The 24,597-nt window shown below is 39.4% G+C and overlaps 1 protein-coding gene across 11 annotated transcripts in view; it reads left to right on the forward strand.

Moving 5' to 3' along the window:
* Positions 1 to 24,597, forward strand: part of DLG2 (discs large MAGUK scaffold protein 2) — a 1,047,967-nt gene that overhangs the window by 3,267 nt on the left and 1,020,103 nt on the right. For all 11 annotated transcript variants that reach the window (XM_071798683.1, XM_071798777.1, XM_071799041.1 and 8 more), the window contains exon 3: positions 15,998 to 16,129. In XM_071798683.1, the coding sequence (XP_071654784.1) occupies positions 15,998 to 16,129 (132 nt within the window). The remainder of the gene's footprint in view (positions 1 to 15,997; positions 16,130 to 24,597) is intronic.

A 24,597-nucleotide genomic window follows, 5' to 3' on the forward strand; every position in this document is an offset into this window, starting at 1 on the left:
TTTGTTTCAAGCCAGTCTGGGTCAGTCTTAATCAAGGCTTTGATTTCATCTGTCTTACAAGGATATGTATTTTGACAATTTAAAAATATTAACTCAAGAGACCAAAATATCCTCCTTGAAATACTTTAAACTGTCACATCAATCGATATACTGAAGTTACCAGCGTGAATGTATTTGAGTATTAAAAAGATATTGCTAAAAATGTTTTTAAGTACATAAATTGCAGGGTTAAAAATGTTAGTGAATCAGCCTCCTCGCTGTATTTTGAATGACTTTGTCTAGTCCATGCAAAGGACTTTAACTTTCTAAATGTAATTAAAAGCATGCTGGAAACTTCAAACACTCTGTAATTGTTTTAAAAATTGGCTATTGTTACAAATAATCCGTAATACTCCTATGAATATTAGGGTGATTGAGGGGATTTTTTTTTTTCCTTTCTTCTTTTCCCCCCATTTATTTTCTTTATGCTTTTGACAGCGCTTTGTGTCTAACTAGTTTTGTATTTCTGTTGATTTATTTTCCCTTTCTGGCCTTGTGTATTTGGGAATTTGTGTCTACTGTCTTCCCCACCCGTGCCATCTGCAGAAATCCTGGTGGGATACTCTTCAATGCTGTGCTGAAGTGTGTATTTCGATAGCAGTATTAAGGACAGGATTATCCCTCTACCTTTCTATGTGTTGCTATTCTGGATTTCATAAAAATATTCTCCTAAAATCAGTCTTGAGACAGAGAAAGCTGTAAAAACAAGTTTTAAAATACCCTGATATTTATCAGTGGAAGTTGTTACCAAACACTGCTTGCTTTGGCATTGACCGGTTCTGGGTCTTTCCAAAGAACAGTGAAGCATTTTGGGAGTTTGCTTTTGAAAGAGCTCTCACATCCAGTACTGGTCTTCACATTTCACATAACTTTGGACCTAATTTATACTTTACTGCTTTATACAATGTCTGCCATCTTGCTTTTAAAAATCTAGGCCTGTTTAGTCGGGAAATAAAGCATTTACTTAAGAGTAAAAATATATAACTTTAGAGGCAACATTGATTTCTTCTGGCCGTGAAAATAAAGGCTCCTACTTCTGATCATGTTTGTGTCAGGATGTGATTGCCTGATGTGCTAGAGGGAAAGGATTTTGTTTTCTCACTTTGTTCTCGAGGGAAATAAGGCTCCACGTTCCCTGGAATATTCACAGAGTTGGCATGTTTGCTATGAGTCTTAGGAAAAAAAAAAGCAAGGCTGGAAAGGAAGAACAGAGTCCCCTGCAGATGTTGAATGTGCTCCCTTTAGATAAGGGGTGAGACTTTGTATGGATTATTGCACTATTGCTGCGTGATCAAACAAATGGCCGTTGTCTCTGGCTTTTGGTTGCTCACCTTTCACTTAAGTAGACTTAAAATTTTAAATAGAACCAGGCTTTTGATTTTAGTTACAAAATTACCTGTTGGGCAGTGCCATTTAGAGATGATAGGGGGTGAACAAATTTGAGAAATAAATTCATTATTTTTGCTTTTATCTTTCACCAACAGACTAGAATAAGTTAGAATACAACTATTCATAGCAGATTGATGGAACTTCTTGAGGAAAGCTTCACTTCAAAGTAAGATAGTACTACCATACCGGAGAAGTGAAGTGAGGTTTTTGCGTGTTTTTTAGATGTCTTCTCTCCCTTCCCAAGTTATTTAGCTGACTTGATTTCTGTTAACTGCAAGGGACTATATTTAGATCTGTAATTGCATATATTTTGAATTCCTCTATGGAATAGTTAAGAGCATAAAACGTTACTGTAATTCACTCATGTCTTTCACGGTGGTGGAAAGAACTAATTAGCTCCATGTTCCTCTGTGGTGGAGACCAGATTCCAGTTTTGGACCCCTGCTTGTGGTTCACATGGAGATGGCAAGAACCCCACATCTAGATGTCTGGTTGCACATGTGCTTCTAGACTAACCCTGTCATCATCTTTTCACATCTAGTTATGTCTAGGCAGTAAAAGATACTTGAATGCTGCCCTCGTCCCATTTTCTGTTTCTGACAGTGAGAGGAATTGTCTCTGTAGTAGCTGATAAAGGCACGCTGATTCTGTTTGTCATGGAACAACTTTTTTCATCATACTTCTTATATAAATACTTTCAAGGCTATATTTTATTAAGCACATCATTGTCAAGAATGAAAAAAAGTCTCAAGCTGATCCCATGTGGACTTCATGTGTGCCATTTAGAAGAATCTGACAGATAAGCTTTGTGAAATGCTCCATTCTGTGGTGGGAATGCTAAATTTATGTGGCTGCTCTGTTGAAAGGGCAGGGTCTAAAACCAGCCCAGCAGGAACTTATAAAGGTAGGACCAACCAAAGCTAGGTCCCATTAATGCCCTGGAGTTCTTCATGCACCTGATTCTGTTTAAACTGGCAACTTCTTTTTAGGTAACAAAGCTTAGGTTCATAATGTTTTATGTTCAAAAATCTTAGTGAATGTAATTGTAGGCTCCTTACAACAGAAAATCAAGCATGTATTGGAGATTTTTGTTTCCCTTTTAGTAAGTCATTGGTATTACCGGCTTTTTGTCCTTTCAATTGCTCAATAAGTATTCTGAAATAAGTACGTGGCTAAAAGGCCACATTTTCCACCCCAAGTTCTATCCAGCTGCCTCTCAGATTTTACAGTGGATGGACGGGGAGCAGTGTGAAACTGTAGGTTATGTTTACAGACTGTGCAAAGAATATTTTTCATTTTTCAAGAGTTAAGTAACAAAAAAGTGCTTTCTAAACTTTACCAACTTTCACCATAAAGCTTTGATTTAAAGATGTAGCTGCTTTTATGGCAGGAATCTTCCAGCCAGACATCGTTTCCTCTGTGAGAAACTGAGATATTTATATTTGTATGTAGAATACAGAAAAAGTCCTTGTTATATTAATGCAGGCTGCAAAGCTAAGTGGACTTTGGACTGGGAATAGTGAAATGTATATTATTTTTGCAGCTCTGCCATTGTCCTGGTATTTATAGAATCATAGAACCATTTTGGTTGGAAGAGACCCTCAGGATCATCGAGTCCAACCATAACCTAAATCAAACACTAAACCATGTCCCTAAGAACCTCATCTAAACACCTTTTAAACCCCTCCAGGGATGGTGACTCCACCACTGCCCTGGGCAGCCTGTTCCAATGCCTGACAACCCTTTCTGGGAAGAATTTTTTCCCAATATCCCATCTAAACCAGATGTTACCAGATGTTATCAGCTGTTTAATGCAGATCCGTCCCATTTTAGTTGACTTACACCTGTGTAGGATGCCCAGCTTGTTGTCCTGCAGGGCTTCTTTGGTCAGCAGAGAGAGATCCACCTTCCAAGGGCATTTTAACCCACCTAAGATTTGTGTTGTCTTCTTGACAATTGTCATCTCCCCTCTCTTCATAGACCATGGAGGGAACACAGGGTAACCACATTAACTCACTTGCCTCAGTCAGACAATGTTTCAGTCTCTCATATAAACTTCAGTGGAAAAACCATCTCCTTAGCTGAGATATTATGAGAGCTGACGCTGTGTGTTCTCTGAGTGCTACAAATTAACACTATTCATTATTTTGCTGAGAAAAAAATGTTATAAATTATTTTACTGTTCGCCACTAGAACTGAAGTCAGCCATAGTGTTGATACAGACACAAGAGACAGCTGTGCATCCTCCTCTTCATTCCTGTTGAGTGCATATTGCACACAGTAGAAATAGTGGTGTCTTGCATTGTAAGCTATTTTTTTTCCTACACATCCTCTCCTGAATTTGTTCCAGATGGCCAAGTTCGATGTCAGAGGGTGACCATGGAGAAAAAGCTGAATTTGTAACTAGTGGCCAAATGTGATAAAAGTCGATTTTGCAGTCAAATGAGAAAAATCTGCCTTACTGAGATTTGCTGATTTTGGTCAGGTCATACCAGGTTCTTGCTTCTTACAGGTACTGAAGTTTTGTTTCACTGTGGTATGTTCTTGTATTTACTGTAGATTAAAACAATGCCAAACAACATCTTTATAAAATAAAGACCATGTTTTCTCTGGCCATATTCATCCCAGAAGTAGCCAGTGAAGCTGCCCTGAATGGATGGGTGATGACAGCAGTAGCCAACATACAAAATATGTGAAGAAACAACTGGCATTTTAATGGCTGTGGTCCAAGTGAACTTTTGGTGGCAGTAAACTCACTTTGCCAGGGCAAGTTACTGCAAATGTCCTTAAATCTGTCTTCACTTTTGGGATGAAGAGGTCAATGCTTCCTTCAAAACACATTTATCAGGGAATTGAATCGTGTAGAGTTTCCTGGAAAGAGAGAACCTGGATGATTTGTAGTTTTGCAAACAGAAGCCCACACTTTATGTTTTATATGCTCTTCTCTCCCCGGGTTGTGTGGCATATGTCGCTTTATACTGTAGTGGAATAATTCAAGTCACCTTCCAATTCGTTCCTAGGTGTTGTGCACAACGATAATCCTGCCTTGCAGGTGGATGCTGAGCTGTGCTTTTAACAAAGAAAACCCCAAACCGCCACAAACAACCCCCAAAACAGACTTTGCAGATCTACAGATTCAATTGTTTAATGTCCAAAACACAGAATTCATTTTCCATTGTTGCTTGGAGGTGTTTGGTTTATCAACTCAGAGACTTTAGTCTAAATACAAAGGTTCATAAGTGAAAAGTTCCCAATCGAGTGTCAGAAAATGTAAGACCACAATGCGTATTTTGGTAATAAATAAAGGTGGTTTAATCTCATTCCATTCCATCTAGAAAGATGTCAGTGTTACCGAATTAGTTCTGGATTTTCTTAATTCCACATTATGTTTTTTCTTTCATGTGAAATAATACTTCTTTTGTATGAGCTTGGAAGTTATTTATTCCAGAACAGACATCTTTCTGGTTTTGCTTTCTGTCTTATTCCAGTTTTCACATTTAGGATTATTTTGATGTTGAATGTTTTCTTTAAGCGGAAAAAACCCAACAGAACAAACAAGAGCAGCTGTATTAAGTTCATAAATTCTGACTTTTACTCTTGTAACTATATATCAAGTTCCACTAGTTTTGTGTGTTACATACAATTAGATTGTAAGCTATTCAAAGCAGGACTCCTTAATAATTTTTCACTGTTAAGATGTCAATTTATATTTATTCTGTTGCATAAATAAGAGGTTTTCATTTGGTGCTACATCATTTTTGGGCTTTGTGGCTTCATTTTTCATTCCATCTTCATATTTGCATTGTTGATTTTAGTATTAATATTTGTACACCTGAATTTCAATGTGGTGACACTTGAAAGGCAGAAACAAGAAATCGAGGTGAAGCTACTTATATTTGCAGGGTTTGTGTAGTTTTAGGAGTCTCAGGGCATCAGAATCTGCTCGCTCCGCTGTCTGAGACACAAACGGCCTGTGTAGTCAGGTCAAGAAATATGAGAAAGGATCACTAATGAGCAGGCCCCACGTTACCTTTAATGTGGATGGGGGGTGGTCAGTAGATCGAGAGAGGTCCTCCTTCCCCTCTACTCCGCCCTGGTGAGACCCCATCTGGAATATTGTGTCCAGTTCTGGGCCCCTCAGTTCAAGAAGGACAGGGAACTGCTGGAGAGGGTCCAGCGTAGGGCAACAAAGATGATTAAGGGAGTGGAGCATCTCCCTTATGAAGAAAGGCTGAGGGAGCTGGGGCTCTTTAGTTTGGAGAAGAGGAGACTGAGGGGTGACCTTATTAATGTTTATAAATATATAAAGGGTGAGTGCCACGAGGATGGAGTCAGGCTCTTCTCAGTGTCAAACAATGATAGGACAAGGGGCAATGGGATCAAGCTGGAACACAAGAGGTTCCACTTAAATTTGAGAAAGAACTTCTTCTCAGTGAGGGTAACAGAGCACTGGAACAGGCTGCCCAGGGAGGTTGTGGAGTCTCCTTCCCTGGAGACATTTAAAGCCCGCCTGGACACATTCCTGTGCGACCTCACCTAGGCGTTCCTGCTCCAGCAGGGGGATTGGACTGGATGATCTTTTGAGGTCCCTTCCAATCCCAAACATACTGTGATATTGTGATACTGTGATATGAATGGCCCTGGTGGGGCGAGCAACTGATCTCCGCAATCGCTTAAAGCCCTTTAGTGATACCTGAAAAGAAGCGATGTGGTGGGAAGAATCCAGGTCCCAGAGTCAGCCACCGAGAGTGAAGATGAACAGGTTACACACTAATACTAAGTGGTTTTTTTTTTTGAAGATATAATTGTAGTTTACACAAAGGGGTGAGCAGAGGAGGGATTTCCATGGGATTGCAGGGATCAGATGTTCCTGCCAGGGGCACTAAAGCAGGGCAGGAATGCAACCTGGTTTTCAAGATGCTTTCTGATCAGAAGTGCTGGAGAAAGGTTTGTGATTTTATGCCGAGGCAATCACTAACTGTTCGTTGTATAGTTATCCTGTTCCTTGAGTAAGTACAGTTAGTCATGTTTAAAAGAATATATTTAAAGAAAAAAATACGTAAAGGCAGCAGTTTAACAGAATAGATTTGTGGTTATATGTTGTAAAATCAAGTGTGAGAATACTTGGACAACAAACCTACACTGCAGCTAGTTATCATTGATAATTGAAATTTTTCTTAAAGAACGACTTTTCTGTATAGTAAATTAGACGAAAATTCCGATTCTTAAAAAGCAAGCAAAAAAAGAACCCAAACACTCTTTTACTAACATCACTTCCCTGGTCATTTGTGTGTATGTGTATGTTTTGTTTCATAAAGTTGACACTACTGTCCAACTTCATCCACCAGTCTCTGTTCTGCAGCATTGCTGGGTCTTCAGGTGGAGTTTAGAGATTGTGCTTTAAGATAAATTTAGTTCCAGAAAAGAAAACAAGAGGCTTTGGAAATGTAAAACGTGTATGAAAGCTGCAGGAACTGGAACTGTTTAGCCTGGGAAAAAGGAGCCTGAGCAGGGGAGGGACATGACAAGTCACACAGTGTATAAGAAGCTGTAAAGGGAATGATGGTGGTTTGCTTTCCACATCAACGTCTGGAGGACAAGGAGTAGCTGGCCTGATTTATAACAAAAATCATGGAAATTATATAGTAGAAAAACCCTAGAACCTTAAGGCCTGAAATTAGATGGTGAGGGAGCTTATGGACTTCATAGGAGGTACCGGTGACATTAGACAGGTAGCGAAGGGATGGATATGAATCTGGTTCCTTCTGCACAGCAGGGAGGTAAACAGAGCTCCTGCAGGCTCCACATGTCCATAGTTTCTCAGAGAATTCAGCTGACACATCACAGCCAAACTCCTGCCCTTCCGAGCAATCTGACTTGCAGAGCATTTAGCCCTGTTCCTTGCATCGTCTGCACAAATCAATATTCTGTAACAAGAGACTACCGGGCAACTTGTGCCCTTCGATCACTGCCCTTTGCGCTGGCTCTTTGTGCAGCTGCACGTGAAACCCACTCGGTTCAGAGCTGCCTGTCCTCCTCACCCTTGGCCACTTTCCCCTGGCATTTGGGTTATTTATTTCACCTTAATATTCCTGAGCACATCCTATTGCCTACTTCTGCGAAATTTACTGTGGTACTCGCATAGCAGTTCTTCACATAGAATATCTGGGCCATTTCTTGTCTGCTAACAGCATTAAGGTTTCGAGTAACAGCGCTTCACAACCGAACTGTTCCTAAATTTGTGTTTTGCAGGAACACAGAGAATCCACTGAGGCTATGGCTAATTTGGGGAGGTTGCACTTCTTTTTACAGTTAACGGAGATCAAGGGCAGCCCAGAATGCAACCTTCACTTTAGATATCATTCCTGGAAAGAGTCTGTCCACTGGCCTGAGATTAATCTTCACAGACCATGTGTCAGTGTCCTCTCTGTGCTGATCTGGTTCCTAAATACTGAAACCCCAGAAATAAGCCTGCTTGGTAATCCCAGAAATGATTGAACCCCCCTTTTTCTGTCCACTTGTTTTCCCTAGCAAGACAAAAGATGGGTTTACGTGTCACGCGTAGTTTTAGGAGCTGTTATTTTTAAGCCTTTTGCTTGTTTGTTGTCAGTGCTCATCACACTGGGTGATAGTATTATATTTGTCACATACGTAATGCCTTATGTCTCCTCAAGGTTGTGTAACCCATATGTTGCCTTTTCTTGGTAGTTCATCAAAGTCCTATTGTGTATATGAAGGGCCTGAGATGCTCAGAGCTTTTGGGTTTGTACCGGACCCCATACTCTCGGTCTGCCTTCCCTCTGTGCAATCTGGTAGATTAATTTGCACCTCAAATGGATGTTTATATGTAAATATTTTATGGTTGTCATTTGTCTGACAATTTTCAAGCCTTTTGAAGCATTGGAGCCTACAGCTTGTGTTTTTCTCAACTATCTTAGTGTACTTTTTCTTGTGTTTCTGTCTAAAATTTAACCGGCTTACACTTCCAGTTTAGAAACTTCAGGTTTTAAAATACAGTCTCATGTAGGAGTTTTAAAGCTCGGGTGTGTATACAGAGCATTGCAGACTAACAGGATTTATTCCTTTGTGTTTGCTGTTGTGTATAAAGATTAGGAAAGGTAAATGAGTTGCTGATGGCTTCGGCTTGGATCAGTCCCAGGGCAGATTGCCTGGAAATTTCTTATAAAATATTGCATCGTCTCCCATTGAACTATAAGGACTTTTGGTTTTGAGTTTTCTAGAGTAGAGGATCAAATCAAGAGGCCTTAAAATAATTAAGGCAGGGAAGAGTGTTTGCTCAGACCTCTGGCTCTGTTGTTGATGGTCATCTAAACAAAGGTGTGTACTCCAAAAGTAGAAGTAGTTTTTGAGCTCCTTCTAAAGTTATCAAAGTTCACTGGGAAAACTTCCTTGTTGCCTTTCCCGATGCTCTGATTGCATTTCTCACTTCTATTTTGGCTGCTGTGTTTTGCCTCCCCCATCCTTCATGCCTTTCGCAGCTTCGGTGCCCTACATTTTCCCAGTTCTGAGTCTCCAAAAGCTGGAAAGGGTCTCCTGAAATGTGTTGGTGTGTTTTTCTTTAAAAAGGCGGCTATGCCGTGGACTTTGCAAGAATAGAATCAAAATCCCTCTTAGGAAAGGGAACAGATACAATTAGAAAAAAAAAAGATCAATCAAAATTAAAACCCCCTTAATCTTATACACTCAGTTAGGGTTAGATCTCAACTAATTTTAAACATCTCTCACTGATGAAACAATAACATTTTTCATTTGTTTTAAGTCAACATTTTACTGTTGCAGCCCAAACGTCTTTTCGTTCACAAATTCTGATGTGAATGCGAGGAAAGAAAAGCAAATACAATCCTAAACTTACTGACAGGCTGTTTTAAGCTTCTGACCGAATTTGTTGTTCCCTGATCCTACCTCGTGCTGGTGCAGGGCACTGTAACCCAGCCAGCTGTGATTTCTTGCATGTGCAAGGCAGAAGTTTCCAGTTCTTGCTGAGTTTGGAATCATATTTGCTTTTTTTCTCTCTGTCTTCTGATCTGCCTTGTTTCACAACAGGAGCTGGAAGGCAGGATCATACCCTTGGGGAAGGCAGCAGCTCTCAGCAGACTTGTGTAGCAATTCATCTGCAAAACCAGTGTTTGGTACTGGCCGGTATTGTGTATGGGTCCATATAGAGTTCGGCCTATGTGGTTTATTGTGGCCAGAAGGAGCATTAAGGGCTTGAAAATAGGTAGATCACAGCATCTGCCTGAATTATGTAGCGCTTCCATCATATGTTTCTTTGTTTTCAGTCATCATCATTCAACACACCATTGTTAGAGGAATTTCAAAAGTGGAGCTTGTTGGGGACTGGTTTGGAACCAGTTCTACTTTTCTTGTGTAGTTTCAATCAACCCTGTTAGTCAAATCTCCTCCAATTAAATTATTTAAACTCACAGGTATTCCTAAATTATCTTCAGATCTAATCTATTTAGTTCATCTAAAGGATAAATGGTTTGAACAACATATGGGAGATATTTAGGAAAACCTTCTCCTGTATCCTATAGCTGTTCCTATAGACGTCGTGTTGTGCCAACTGCCACATGTGGGCACAGCTGTGGCCTCCTCTGTCCCATAGGAAGGCACAGTACTTATCAAAGCTGTTTTAACACAACCATCTCCATGTATCAAAGACTTTTTAATCAACACAACAGTCTCCACACCAGCAGAGCTGCACTCCTTCAACTCTACCAGTACTATGCATTAAATGCTGCAGTAAGTACGGGCAGGTGAACTCAAACAGCATGTAAGTGAAGTCTAAATCCTCCTGCCTCCAAGCAAGTGCAACGCCCAGGGGTGTTTATATTTTTCATAAGTAAATAGGTGAGCATTTGGTCTACAGGGTCCAACTAATACCCAGATATTTCAAAGTACACCATGGGGCTGTAGTGCTGCAGCTGTGTAGTTGTTTAGACTGGTGTAAAGTGTACTTAAAATAATGACATTTTGATTTCTCAGCATTTCCATGCTTTTCTTTCCTCCCTCTGCAGTTGTATGGGTGTCCTCACAGGCACCGTGTACCTGCACCATGTAACTCAGGTTTTGCGTGCATAACTCCCATAAGATTTCCAGTCGCCTAAATATATTCATGTAATCAAAAGCAGAGTTATTCTTTTACTGAAAATAATGAAGCTCTTTTTTTGTGTGTGTGTCTCCTTGCCTATGTGGAGTTTCAGTGTTCCTAAAATATGCTTGCAAAAAATGAGAGCATGCCAAAGACCCAGAAATAATCCAGAAAAGGAAAGGAATCCTTCTGCTTTAAGTTACTGATTAGTATTGCAAGTGGCATCCAGTTCTCAGGTACGGACCATGAGAAGTAGCTGAGGTAGAATTAATTTTGACATCATTTTATCAAAGTAGATGGTAAAACAAATTAATTGCAGAGTTTCTTGCTTTTAAATATGCTTTATTATGACATTTAGTTTTTCATGTGTGTAGCTTACATTTTAAGAGCAATGCTTTAGGAAGCAAATTTTTATTGGTGAGAATTTAATTTCTCCCGATATTTACTGCACATTACCCTCTACCTTGAATGCATGGCTTCATTTCGTATTAACAGTATCCCTGGAAAACCTTTTCTCTGTAAGCTATGCTGAAGCTATGTTTCATTCAAATATAACTTGGGTTCTATTAAAGGTGCATTTTATATATATATATTTAATTTCATCAGATGTATAAGCATTGGCCCAACAGATATTCTGGCTCTATAGTATATCTGTCTGCTTATAGAGCTTTAAAAATCTACATTACATAAAAGTGTGTCTATAAAGTGTGGGGACTGTAAAGTATGGATTATTCTCTAATGATCCCATCTAGAATAATAACTCCAAGGAAAGGGTTTGCCTTTTGTTTTTTTTTGATTCTTATATAAATCAGTACACTATATTAATTAAGCAGAGACTCATTCTGTAGAAGAAAAAGCAAATAATTTCTTGTGTGGTAAAACTTTAGATTGAGGGAGAAAACCATTTTCCAAAGAAATCCAATAAGCAAAGTTCCTGATGTCCAGTTCTCTTTCAGTATCACGTATCTCTGATTTTTGGTGTTGTAGCAAATGCCCATTCCTCGATCAGCAACATAAACCACAAACAGTTATGAACCAGTTAAAGAATCATGGAGTGATAAAGTAATAAAATATACGAAATTGTTAGTTTAGGCTAACTGGTAGGCTCTTGGATAAGATATTGTAGGACCATAAAAGCTGTTTTATCCTTAAAGAAATTTTTCTTATTGTTGTATTAAGAATTTTGAGTAGAATTCATTGAAACAAAACAGTAATGCAAATGTCTAGAAATATGTGAGTTTTTGTAGGACTGTGTCTTATCTTCTGAATGGTTCTTGTCAAAGTGGTCTTTCAAAGCCAACAGCGTCAGTCATATGAGTCAAAGTTTGTTAAAATTGATGCAATTGATGCAATATTAAGCATGATTGAATTTAACGTTATGTGTTAATTTTAAAATAGTGTCATAATAGGCAAAGAAAGAGTAAGAAAAACTAGAACTATGTCCAGCAGACTTCATGGGGCTCAGCTGATATTGACTTTTGTGGTGTGTGCAAAGGACCCACTCAGGATCAACATGGACATCCACAATTTGGGTTACTAAATTGTGCATCCAGTGTATTTGTGGTATTGCTTGAATTTAGTTTTGGTATGAGCACTGAAGAATAGTGGTGCTGAAGAACAAAGATGTCTTTGGTTGCATTTGTGATACACTCCAACTGTAAGGTACAACACTTATTTTGGCTGCTAAAAATCAGCTGTGTGCTCCGTTGGATGTTGTCATCCTGTACATACAGTGATCCAGACCTTGATGAAAGCCACCAGTCTGCTATTCTTGATGAGAAGAATGTGTGGGAGTTCAGATTCGGAAACTTTGATTTACTTTGGGTATCAAGGAATATGGTTCTTATTTGACTATTGTGCTGCAGTCCAGGCAGTCAGTTCTTGCTACCAAATATTATTTACGTTTTATAGCTGCCAGACACCCCCAAAAGGCAAAGTATTGGATGTCTCTGTCTCCTTTGGCTATAACTGGAGTTGAAGATGGTCATCATCTTGGAAGGAGTACTCAGTATTCTTCAGACATGCCATATTATTGTATTATATCATATGTCTGTTTGCTTGTTGTGCAGAGGTATGAATGTTTGGCAGCGGTGCTGAACAGGATTGTGTTCTATCATGCTAAGTACCGTACAAATCCATATGAAGATCTGATCCCAAATCATTTATAACCACTAAAATTTGTCCAAAAGGCCAAAAGTTGCTTTTTTTTTTTGAAAGCCTAGTCTGCTTCCAAAATTACTGGAGATTCAAGTAGAATCATAGATCTATAGAATCATTTTGGTTGGAAGAGACTCTTAATATCATCAAGTCCAACCACAACCTGACTCTGGTACTAAACCATGTCCCTAAGAACCTCATCTGTATGTCTTTTAAACCCCTCCAGGGATGGTGACTCCACCACTGCCCTGGGCAGCCTGTTCCAATGCCTGACAGCCCTTTCCAGGAATAAATTTTTCCCAATATCCAACCTAAACCTCCCCTGGCACAACTTGAGGCCATTTCCTCTTGTCCTATCACTTGCTACTTGGGAGAAGAGACCAACACCCTCCATGCTCCAACCTCCTTTCAGGCAGTTGCAGACAGTGACAAGGTCTCCCCTCAGCCTCCTTTTCTCCAGGCTGAACAACCCCAGGTCCCTCATAAACCCCAGTGGTGGTGGTTACACAGGCCCTTCCCTGATGTGCTAAAATACTCTTGGTCAAGATACGTTTCCAGTTGACACCAGAACATCAGTGGTGGCTTTCGGCAAAAGCAGGACAGCCTGGGGGTGACTGGATCTCCCAACATATGCAACCCATTGCTGGTTATTTGGAAAAGTAGATACACTGCTACCGAGGGCAGTTGTGGGGGAAAACACTACAACTCCATGCAGGAGCTTAGGGAGGGAGTGAAAATTAAGGTATCCTATTAAAGCTAGAGAGGAAAATTAGCCAGGAAGATAATTACTTGATCTGGGATTTAGCCAGGATTTAGAATTAACACTAGATTCGTTCTTTGTTGCTGTTTGTTCAGTTTGTAGAGTTTAGGACTGTTTTGGGGTCAATCAAAAGTAGGCATTTTTCTTCTTGATGAACAGAAAAATAAGAATTTAATAGAAAATAAAAACTCTGCTCATACCCTCAAAGGATGTTACTTTTTTTGTAGCTTTTTTTTAAACAAAAAAGAAGCATACACTTTAGGGAAGGAATGATTAGATGCCCCATCCCTGGTGACATCCCAGACCACGCTGGATGGGGCTCTGAGCAACCTGATCTGGTGAAGATGTCCTTGCTCATGGCAGGGGTGGCACTGGATGAGCCTTGAAGGTCCCTTCCAGCCCAAACTATTCTATGATTCTATGAATGAGGGAGGGGATGTCAGCACACTTCACCAAGGACTGAGAAAGATGGACTGGAAGAGCATCTCACTGGTGTGGAACTGGTGTTCCAACCCCTTTTTCTGGTTTCTCGGGGAGTCCACTTCTGAAAAGTGTCCTCAGTGCTGGATACTTTGCAATGGTTTTCCACTACTCTCTGCTGCTTCAAGTTAGTATAAATATTAATGTATAATAATGTATTCATTGCATAAACCTGTCTATTGGGGGAAAGGTGAATGCCTGATTCCAACCCATGCTTTAAGTTATTAACTAATTATTTTATCAAAGGCAGCCAGAACTCTCAGAATATAGTGGGAAGCATGGGTGTTACAGGTGGGCCAGACACAGTCACGAGGTCAGTGAAAAGTAGGATGTGATTGGGGTTTTCAAGGTGAAAGAAGCTGAGTTCACATGTAGAATTAATTCTTTATTACCAGCCATTTGTTGGGAATATCCCAACCGTATCCCACTTGGACCTAGAACTTTGTTTTGAGGCTGTACTTTTGATTTGAGTGATCTGAGGTGTAAGCCCAGCCCAGGTATTGTGACCTGGCCTATGAAAGAGCTGATCTCTCTTTGTAGCTTATATATATGAGCTTCCTAGTTATTTAAATATCTTCACTGCTATAAATCACTACTTAATCTTCATAAATATGTGATTTATACATATATATTTATATGTGTGTGTATATACAGATATTTAATTCCAATTCTTTTTTATTTACGGAGTTTTTAATTTCTCTGATAAAATGCTTGTGAGCATCCAGAATTTCCGTGAGGAGAAAGAAAATAAATTACATCTTCTTAAAAGTTAATCATGGATTAAATATTCCCTCTTTTTAATTTGAGAATGTTATCAACTTACAGAATGCAAATTGAGTCTCTCCCCTTACTCTGAACTAGTTGAATTGTCACGCCATGAGTCCCATGCTACAGGGATCGTGTTCAAGATCTTTGGGTGAACAAAGACAATCAATTTTTATATAGTGAAAAAAAATATTTGTTTTCAATTATTTAGGGAAAATAATGATAAAAGCGATCTCTTTTGCTTTCCCAAGCATTTTGACAGTACTTTATTTAGTTTAACTAAAGAGTCTGAGCCTCCCTTGGTAATGAAGCTTTCATTGAACTGTACTGTAAGAGATATATATTAAGGCACTTGTTTCAATATAATTATTAATTTGTATTTCTTTTACTGTTTGGGAATCTTATTGCAAACTTGGTGGCAATATATTAGTATTACAATAGTGTGTTCAAACATCTGAGTGTCATATACATATTTATGGACACTTCTGTGGGCTACTTATGATGGGGAGAAAGGAAGGTAAAGTCTAATTCTCCTTGTTTCTCTGCTTTCTTATATGTAAGATGGTGATGTTTGGATTTAATACAATTTTATGTGTCACTCATGCTCTTGGCAAATGACTACAGAGAGATAATAGCGGCAGGAGAAACAGATCTCTGTGTTTCTGGACTCTTACAGAAAGGCTGGATTGCGACGTTTGAGCCAACACATGAATGGAAGTCTGCTCTCAAAGTCTCATTTTCACCAAAGAAGTAAATAGCAATTTTATATAGTGAGGGAACCAAAAAAAAAACCCCAAACACCACCCTCTTGGACTCCTGCCTTTCAGATACACATTTGCTATTCAGAGAACAGAGTGCTGCAGATGCCAAGCAAACATTTTCATGTCTTCTCAATATATTTTAAGGCCAGTTTTCCTACATGGGTATCCAGAAAGTTTATTGTCTATAATTTTGTAGCTTCTGCAAACTGTAAATGGGTCTAAAATCCGTAACTTCCATCAGGTTTGGGATGAATTGAAATTAAACGTGTTGTAGATGCCATTCAAAAGGTCATCTTCCCTTTGCAAGGAGGTCTCAGATAGGCAGTCATCTGTCTGTTGTGGTGTTGGGTTCATCTTCCATTTTGCCCATGTTACTCATGGCACACAGTTAACAACAGAACGCAACAGCATTTGGTGTAAATGTTCCTTACACGTGTGAGCAATAGAATTAGAAATGTGGAATTAATATTTGAGCATTTAAATACTTTCCAGAGCCAATAAAGTACTTTTTTTTTTGTACTTGTTCATTTTTAGATACTGACCGAGCTTTAGTGCTGCTGGAAGAATATTGTAAAAAACTAAGGAAGCCAGAAGAGCAACAACTGAAAAAAGCCATCAGAAAGGTGATGGGCATCTTTAAAAGCAGCTTGTTTCAGGCACTTCTAGGTAGGTACTAATATTTAATATTAGATGTATGCTCTCAAAGTCCAGAGCTGGGTCAAAACCAGTAACTTTTTTATTGCTCACTATTTAATATGTGTTTGCAACTGAACAATTGTGATGATCCTTCCAGGTTCTCTGCAAGGAAACTTGTCCTGATGTTTCAAAGGTATTTGCTTATTTATAGTGAAGGAAAGCGTAACAAAATCCTCTTGCAAGATAAGGCATTGAATGGTTATTTCTAAACCTTGCTACCTTCCTTTGTTTAATGGAAATTACTGAACAAGAGTAGGATAAAAATGTGGGTTTTTTTGCAAAGTTGAAGATTAAGCCATCTCCACACAGGTAAATGGCCAAAGTTTCATTGACTTCACTGTCACCAAATAACATATAAAATTTTTGTGTCTTTTGTGCTAAATTTTTGTGAAAAATGTCAGCCAAAGAAACTCAGAAATTAGTCAAGAAAAATGCTCAAGGACACAGTGAAACTTTGGCAGAATGTTCAAATTCATGCATTAATATGCTGAGCATCACAGTCTATCTTGGATTCACACGAAGGTCCCCATTTCACCTTGTAAATGACAGTATTTTTCAAAATTGAGCACTTGGTGGTTTACAGCTTTATAAAAAATAACTTCCATAAGTTGTCATATATGTTTTCAAGGTTATGAGCGTACCTGTGTGCTGTAGCATCCCTGTTGTCCCTTGTGCCGTGTCTGTGCTTCCAGTTGTGGAAAGTGGTGACAGTAACTGTGCGTCAACCTTGCTCTACCTCCCTCTACCCTCTCCCCGTGTTGCATTGACCTCTTGGTGTTTTATTCCTTCACAAACATCTGTAGATTTTGTGCAGAACTAGGCACATTTCTTAACACAAATGGTGTTTGTAGAAGCACACATACCTTCAAGTCATGGTTGTTTGAAGCCTGAGTACCGATTGTGCTCGTTGCAGAGCTACAATCATTAACAGTTAGGGAAAAATGTTGATTATACGTCATAAAGGTAGAAGCATGTCAATACTGCACTATTGCTGTGAAAACAATGGAGGTCTGGGAAGAGTTCCAGTAATTTCTATAGCATTTGTGAAAAATCTGTGTTAACATTTCCTGCAAATGGAAGTGACTAATGTCAATGCTATTTTACTTGTAATTTCTCTCAGCTTCTTTAAAGTGATTAACTTTATTTTATAAACCTTACGTAATTGTAATTGCTGTGCATTCTGTAAAAAAGTAAACGACTTCATAATTGAATAGTATTTACTAAGTAGTTATAAATAGATTTGAACTAAGGAGTGAAAAAGGTGGGATGTTTCTGTGCCATGTTTATGAAGATAACTATGGATGTAGAAGTGTGAACTGAAGAAATACACAAGTCACAGAATCTACATTAGATGTACATTTACTTCTGTGGTACTTTGAAGTGATCTTTTCAAGTGTTCTAACAACATATGTGCTTTTTGTGTGGCTCCACTGCAATATTTGTTGCATTGCACATGCCAGAAACGAAGAAGTTTCATTACATACATTAAGGCTGAATCCAAAGAATACATGAAATCTTTTGATTACCACAATAACTGATTGAGAAGTGTGGTGTTGCGGAATTTAGATTGCATTTTCATTTGTAGGCCTGTGGATGTCTTGTCTTTGTAAATGCTTCCTTTTATAAAAGAGATTTGGGAATCACAAGGCATGCTCAGAATCTCCCATTGTTACATTTGGTTTGCTATTCGGTTGGTCTAGATTCTGCAATAATACAAACGACTGACCTCTCATCAGTATTTTAAGTGTGGCTGTTGATGCTATTACACAATCAATAATGAGGTTCTTGCATAATCGGTACGTCAACCCACTTCCATGACATCTGTTTTAGCTTCTTGTCATAGTTTCTTCCATTCACCATCAGACCACCACACAAAGAAGTACCTAAGGCACAGCTTGTCATCTCTTTTTAAGTTCTGTCCTGCAAGTGCTCCTTTGTCTTTTATATATTTACAGAATGTCTAATTGCCTTGAAAGTATCTATTTTTGAGTGCCTAGTCTTAATTAGACTTCATTTTCACAGTCTGAGTGTCCATCGCTTTCCAAAATTTGATCTCATTTATAGATGTCAAAAATTGGTTTTATCCAGAACTGATTGACCTTTTGAATATTTAGGCTGTAACTACTAATGAAAAATGTAGTTTTGATACAGAATTATTAACCTGGATGCAGAAGTGCACGTTGCTACCAGGCATCAGTGGACAGAATTTTATGTGCCAAATTCAGTTTTTGTAGGTCCTACAGCTTTAGTAAAATTTGATTCCTTTACAAATAAATTCAGCTGTTATAACTGTCCCTGTCCTCCAAGTGTGTGTTCAATCCTTATTAACTTCCAAAATGCTTTTAAAATCTGTAGAATGTCTTAAATTCAGTATAGCAAGAACAGATAAAATAATTATAGAGGCACTTTTCAAGTCTAGTGTTGTCTAGTTCCTTTTGTTCTCAAATTTATGCTTGTGCGGTTTGATTCAACCAACCGCCTTTGAACTTTGGCTCTCAGTGTGCGTGATTTTTTCTGTCCTCAATGTGTTTCATAAATATTAACTGTTGACTACTGAACGAGGGAGTAACATGAGAAAAGTGAAGATTCAATATTTTTCATATGTACGCTCTACATATGCAAGAAGTGACTACAAATACAGAAGTTAAAGTTCTGTAAGTGATTTCCAGAAGGATTACTGAAGGATTGTCTTTTTACATTTTAATTCGGGTTCAAAAGTATCATCTTCTCCCTTTGGGGTGTTCTTGTTTCTGGATGCCTTGCTAGAGTCGCTGTGCTGAGTTACAGCTGAGTTAGTTGCGAAAAGGCACATTTTCGAAGCAACACGTGGAGCCGCCGTCTCTGGAGACCCATTTACACTCCAGCGGCTCGAACACAATGCTTTGAAAATCCAGCCCTAAGAGGGGGGGACGAGGAGAAACTCTTCAGAAGGAGCGTGCAAGGGGAAGAACGCACATTTAGATATTGACATCGCTCTTAATTCCAAATCGTTTTCACCAAAAGGATTGTACCAATCCTGCTACGCGCGGCGAGGAGCTACGCGACTGTTGTTACAAGCTTGTGAACATTTTTGCTTTTTGTAGGGCCATTTGTAGCTAAATGATATTGAAATCGTAAGTTCCTCTCAAATTGTAGCACATGTTGTTCTGATGGGAGTGTTTATTTTTTATAACCCTGCGAGGAAGAGGAAATGAAACCTGCGGAAATCCAAAGGCCTTGTTTGTTGGGATTGTCTCGTAATGGGGCATCTTAGACGCATTGTGCAGAGATAGAAAACCACGAAAGACAGTAATAATAGTCATCTGGATAAGTCACAACGACCAAACATTTCTTTTTTTGTTCTATTCTTTATGAAACTTAATCAGTTTTTATAACGCAATACATAGTTTAACACAATTTCTTTCTAAAACCTTCTGCTATGTATTTGTCCAGCCTTCATTTCATTAAGAAAAGTGCTTGATTTTACAGCTTAGGAGGCTGTTCCGTGGAATGAAAATGGATGAAAGAGGTTTATGTCAGGGTCGTGGGTTCTGTGTGGTTTTTTATTGTTGTTGTTGTTTTGTAGATATATCTCTATAAAACATCATTTTGTTTCTAGCAGGAATTAAAGTGCCACAAATAGCTGTAATCATCTTATGCAGTATTAGGTAAAAACTAATCTCAATAGGTTTTTCTAAAATTCGGATAAACCCGATCTGCACTGGATGACGTATTTCCTGAGGACTTTGAAACCATGTCTTATGTTTTTTTCTTGTGATTGCGTAAATTTGCCTGAATTTTAAAATGGCATGTTTTCAACTAAAATCTGCATCACCTTTTTGTTGTTGTTGTCTGTTTTGTTTTGTTTTTAATGGTATTGTACCATTTCTGCAGAATAATGTGGATGTTACAAAACTGCTATGAAAGAAACTGGAGAGGAACCCGTCATAGGAGTAATGATGGGATGTTGAAACATGCCCCTGTCACAAAAGGAAAACGCTAAGAATGAAAAATGGTAAAGATTTTGATAGATGTAGCCATGCATGTCAACTAAGGGTAATAATAAGTCCCCCCATTTGTAGGCTCTAATGCTGAAAAGAAGAATTATGCTGTTTACCATCGAGAGAGAAGAAGGATGTAGAGGCAATTAATGGAAGGACACGGAATTTGTTTAGGCATGTTGTGTTTAAGGAGAAACCCTTTAAATAGTGACAGGAGGAAATGTGAGACTAGGGGGAAGGAGATGGGTCAGGACTAGGGAACAGATGTGTGAACAGCAGGGTAAATGGTGAGGAAAGCAGGAGACATGCAACACAGTCCTGGGCTGGAGATGGAACCTGCAACAAAGTAGGTGTTAAGAACGGTTATAGATGTCAGGGGAAAAGTCAGGATCATGAAACACCTCAAAAATCCAGTGCTAGTCACACATGGTAACGATGGCCTTCAGTGTTAAAGAGCTTGTGAGATACAAAAGGCATAGAAATAATATATAAAATACCACAGGTTGCTATTTTCTTCTTCTATGTTCTTAGATCATAGAGATTTTAAAGTTACTTTAAGAAACACTGTGATGATATTTTCAGGCTTTTCTCCACAACCACCAAGAATACTCTTGTACTTCTTTCAAGTGAACGTAAGGTTTGATGCTCATGGCACCATGGAAAGCAAAGCAACACCAAATTTCAGAAGGCTCCTGATAAAGCTGCACGAATTGAGGATATCAAAATGGGGAATGTGATTGACAGTCACCTTTCAAAGGCAATGGTGGCCCTCACTAGTACCAATCTTTCTCCATCCACAGGAGGAAGCATGTTCATAGAATCATTGAATCACAGAATCATAGAATCATTTGGGTTGGAAGGGACCTTCAAAGCTCATCCAGTGCCACCCCTGCCATGAGCAGGGACATCTTCACCAGATCAGGTTGCTCAGAGCCCCGTCCAGCCTGGCCTGGGATGTCTCCAGGGATGGGCATCCACCACCTCTCTGGGCGACCTGGGACACAGTTTCACCACCCTCAGGGTCAAAAATTCCTTCCTCATGTGTGGCCTGAATCTCCCCTCTTAATTTAAAACCATCACCCCTTGTTTTATCACAACAGGCCCTGCTAATAAGTCTGTCCCCATGTTTCTTACAGGCCTCTTTTAAGCACTGAAAGGCCACAATAAGGTCTCCCTGGAGCCTTCTCCAGACTGAACACCCCCAGCTCTCTCAGCCTGTCCTCACAGCAGAGCTGTTCCAGCCCTCTGATAATCTTGGTGGCCTCCTCTGGCCCCTCTCCAACAGGTCCATATCTTTCCTGTACTGATGTCACAGCACTTAGTGCTGTGTCAGTGTTTCAGGAACCAAAAGGATCTTAAATGAATTGCTGTATTGGGAAACTTTTCAGTAGGAAAGCCCAGCTGGGTGTTATCTATTCACACTTGCCAAGCTCGCCCTCAGTAGATGTTTTTAACCTGCTTATGTGTTCGGCACGCTTAGCTCCTTACCGTGCTCCTAAATGTAAGGTCACTGATCTCATGTCATTGTTCTCTAAACTTAATCTCAGCGAGCTGGTTTCTGGTCATGTCAGGCTATTTCACCTCCTGTAACAACACTGAATTCCTGGGGAGTTAATCCTGTGCAGCCAAGCCTGTGTCTGGCCCAGGGACTCTGGGCAATCCCCTCGCCCAGGGCCTGAGTCCAGCATTCACAAAGTCAATAGAAAAAACTCCCATTGACTTCACTTGTCTTGTATCATGTGTTGGAGTGATTCTCCCAGACATTTATATTCAGACCTTCCCTGACTAAGAGATAAAGATTCTTCTACAGCCGTATCTAAAAATATTGAAACTATTACAAATGTCGAGGAGCAAAAGAAATGTGCAAAAACCCTTCAGTGCTCTGTCACATTTGAGAAGCACTCAGATGACATGTCTGACAATGGGGAAGCCTGTTATTACTCTGCACAGAGCCCTACTTTCCCAAACTGGCATCTTTCTTTGTTGCAGCATAAATTACAGCAGAGCTGAAATTTAAATTCAAGAGCAGCTTTTGTTTTGCCTGAAGACAGCTGCAGCTGCTTTTATTCTTGAAGTCCAATTCTCTTAGTAAGCAAATTTGCGCTTGCTCTCAAAACAGCTAAAGGTAGCAGTGCTGGATCTTTGGGATGGTTTGAAATGGTGTGATCCCTTTTTTTAGTTTCTTTTATGAACTAGGGGCTGGACTGCAGCCAGCTCGAGGAACTAACCCTCATGGTTCTCCAGCCAAAGTCTGGTTGCACAGAGTGAACCATTTCTTCCAAAAAAAAAAGACAGATCTAACATGGCTGTTTTTCTGAGGATTTTGGCCCACTGCTATTTTTGCTACCATGGCAATGACATTTACTCTGCAGTATCTTCATTTCTCTCCAACTCTTCTAATTCTCCCCACCTCATGGTACCTGCAGATCTTTTGGAGGAATTGAAGCTTCTTCACTTCTATTGATCAACTTCTATCCAGTGGGTAAAGGGTTCAAAGTTAGTTGGTGAGAGCTGGCAGATGGATGCACGTGCTGGGAAAGGACAGACAGACGTCACGGTACTATGGGAACATCAGGTATCCAGAAAGGGGAATTCAGAAACGAGGTCAGAAATGTTACCCTGCCTTTCTTAGTTGTGTCTGTGATGGAGGAGCTGAAATATTTCTCTTTCTCTGAAAATCTCAGAATCGCTTTTGCCTTTGGGACTTACTGGGGGTTACAGTGATGCTTTACTGGTGAGAGATGAGGAGCAAACAGAGCCAGGGCTTGGTGCTCCCAATTCTTGCTGCCCAAACTGGAAATGTGAGTAGCCCTCCCACAGCAAGTTCTTCGTATTAATTTGGTTATTTTCCACTCTGAGAGAGTGTGTACTAAGTTGTGGGAATCATGTATGCACCTCCAATTGGGTTTTATTTGAAATAATTTAACTACTATAAGCTTGTGAATTACCAGAAAAGACCTGAACCCAAAAGCAAAGCTCTGATACCTCTTATATTTGTGGGAATTTTGATTGGGATCTCATCCTTGCTGTTGACCTTTTCTTTTAAGAATTACGTAAAACCGCTGCATATGGATGCTGATGGACTCCAAAAAATTCCGAATCCCAGCCCAGGTCTGTATTTGGCTTCTCAGTCTATCTGTGTACAAGAAGAAACCGATTACAGCACTGATACAACCTAGGTAATACATAATCACTTGTAATCCTAATGCAACCCTCTGCTCCTGTTTTGCTGCCTTTTAACCAGTGAATGACAGCATTTACATCTCAACAAGGAATTCAGGAGCTTTGTGGGCTTTGCTCATTCAAAATGCAAAAGCTGTGCATTGGAGATAAACCATTTCTAAGATGAGTTTTTAATATGAGCAATGTGATAATTGTTGAGCTTGTTAGATTTCAATATCCAACAAGGAATAAAAGCTGTTTTTTTTTCCTGTTATTTTATTTTTTATAAGTGTATCTTGGCCATATGGATTCCATGTATAATTAGAAGTAATAAAATGCAGTTGGAGCAGCTGTTGCTGTGTGGCTGCTGTCCCAGTATAAAGCTTTTCATTCTCTGCGTTAAATAGGGATAGCCTGTTATTGGTTTGTGATGAGAATTAGAGACAAATTATTAAGAGATGCATTTAGATAATCTAGTTTTATTTTGAATAATGTATTCTCCTTTTTCAAGCTGAGGCAACATAAAAGGACAACGAGATAGATGAATTTTTTGGTGTTAAATAAAGACTGGATTTATATCTTGCTAATGTAGTTTGTACATCAACTAATAAAATGGAAGAAAATAATCTGGAGCAAGCTGTTCCATCAGTAATCCCAATGTTTATTTTTGTCTCTAAAATAGCAGAGCTGTTCTTCCTCTCTAATGTTTTGGTTTGCTGAGTCGCTTTAGGCTGGACTGAGAGGTGATTTTTGTTTAGCGGGTATAACTTCGTAAGAAGCTGCATGTCAGTTTTAAAATCACAGAAACATTTTAGCTTTGAAGAGTGTTGTACCTTATGGATTTCAAAGCTGCTATAAATGAGCCAAATCTGTTGCCTGGTGCCACTCCTGTGGCTTTTCTGGAATTCCAGGCTAGTTTTTCTTAACCCTGGGCTTCCTGTGTTATGAGAGTCAGTGAAAACCACTGATTTAAGTGATTTAAGTGCAATTGGGATTCAGCACTGAATAGTAAGATACACAAAAATAAACTAGTTAATCCTCCCTATACATATATGTATGTTAGCAATAGGACAAGGGGGCATGGGCTTCAACTCTGCCAGGGGAAATTTAGGCTGGAGATGAGAAAGCAATTCTTTGCAGAGAGAGTGGTCAGGCATTGGAATGGCTGCCCAGGGAGGTGCTGGACTCACCATCCCCGGAGGTGTTTAAACTGAGATTGGACATGGCACTCAGTGCCATGATCGAGTCAATGGACTGGAGTTGGACCAAGGGTTGGACTTGGTGATCTCTGAGGTC

This window comes from Patagioenas fasciata, chromosome 1, assembly GCF_037038585.1.
Source record: "Patagioenas fasciata isolate bPatFas1 chromosome 1, bPatFas1.hap1, whole genome shotgun sequence".
Classification (NCBI taxonomy): domain Eukaryota; kingdom Metazoa; phylum Chordata; class Aves; order Columbiformes; family Columbidae; genus Patagioenas; species Patagioenas fasciata.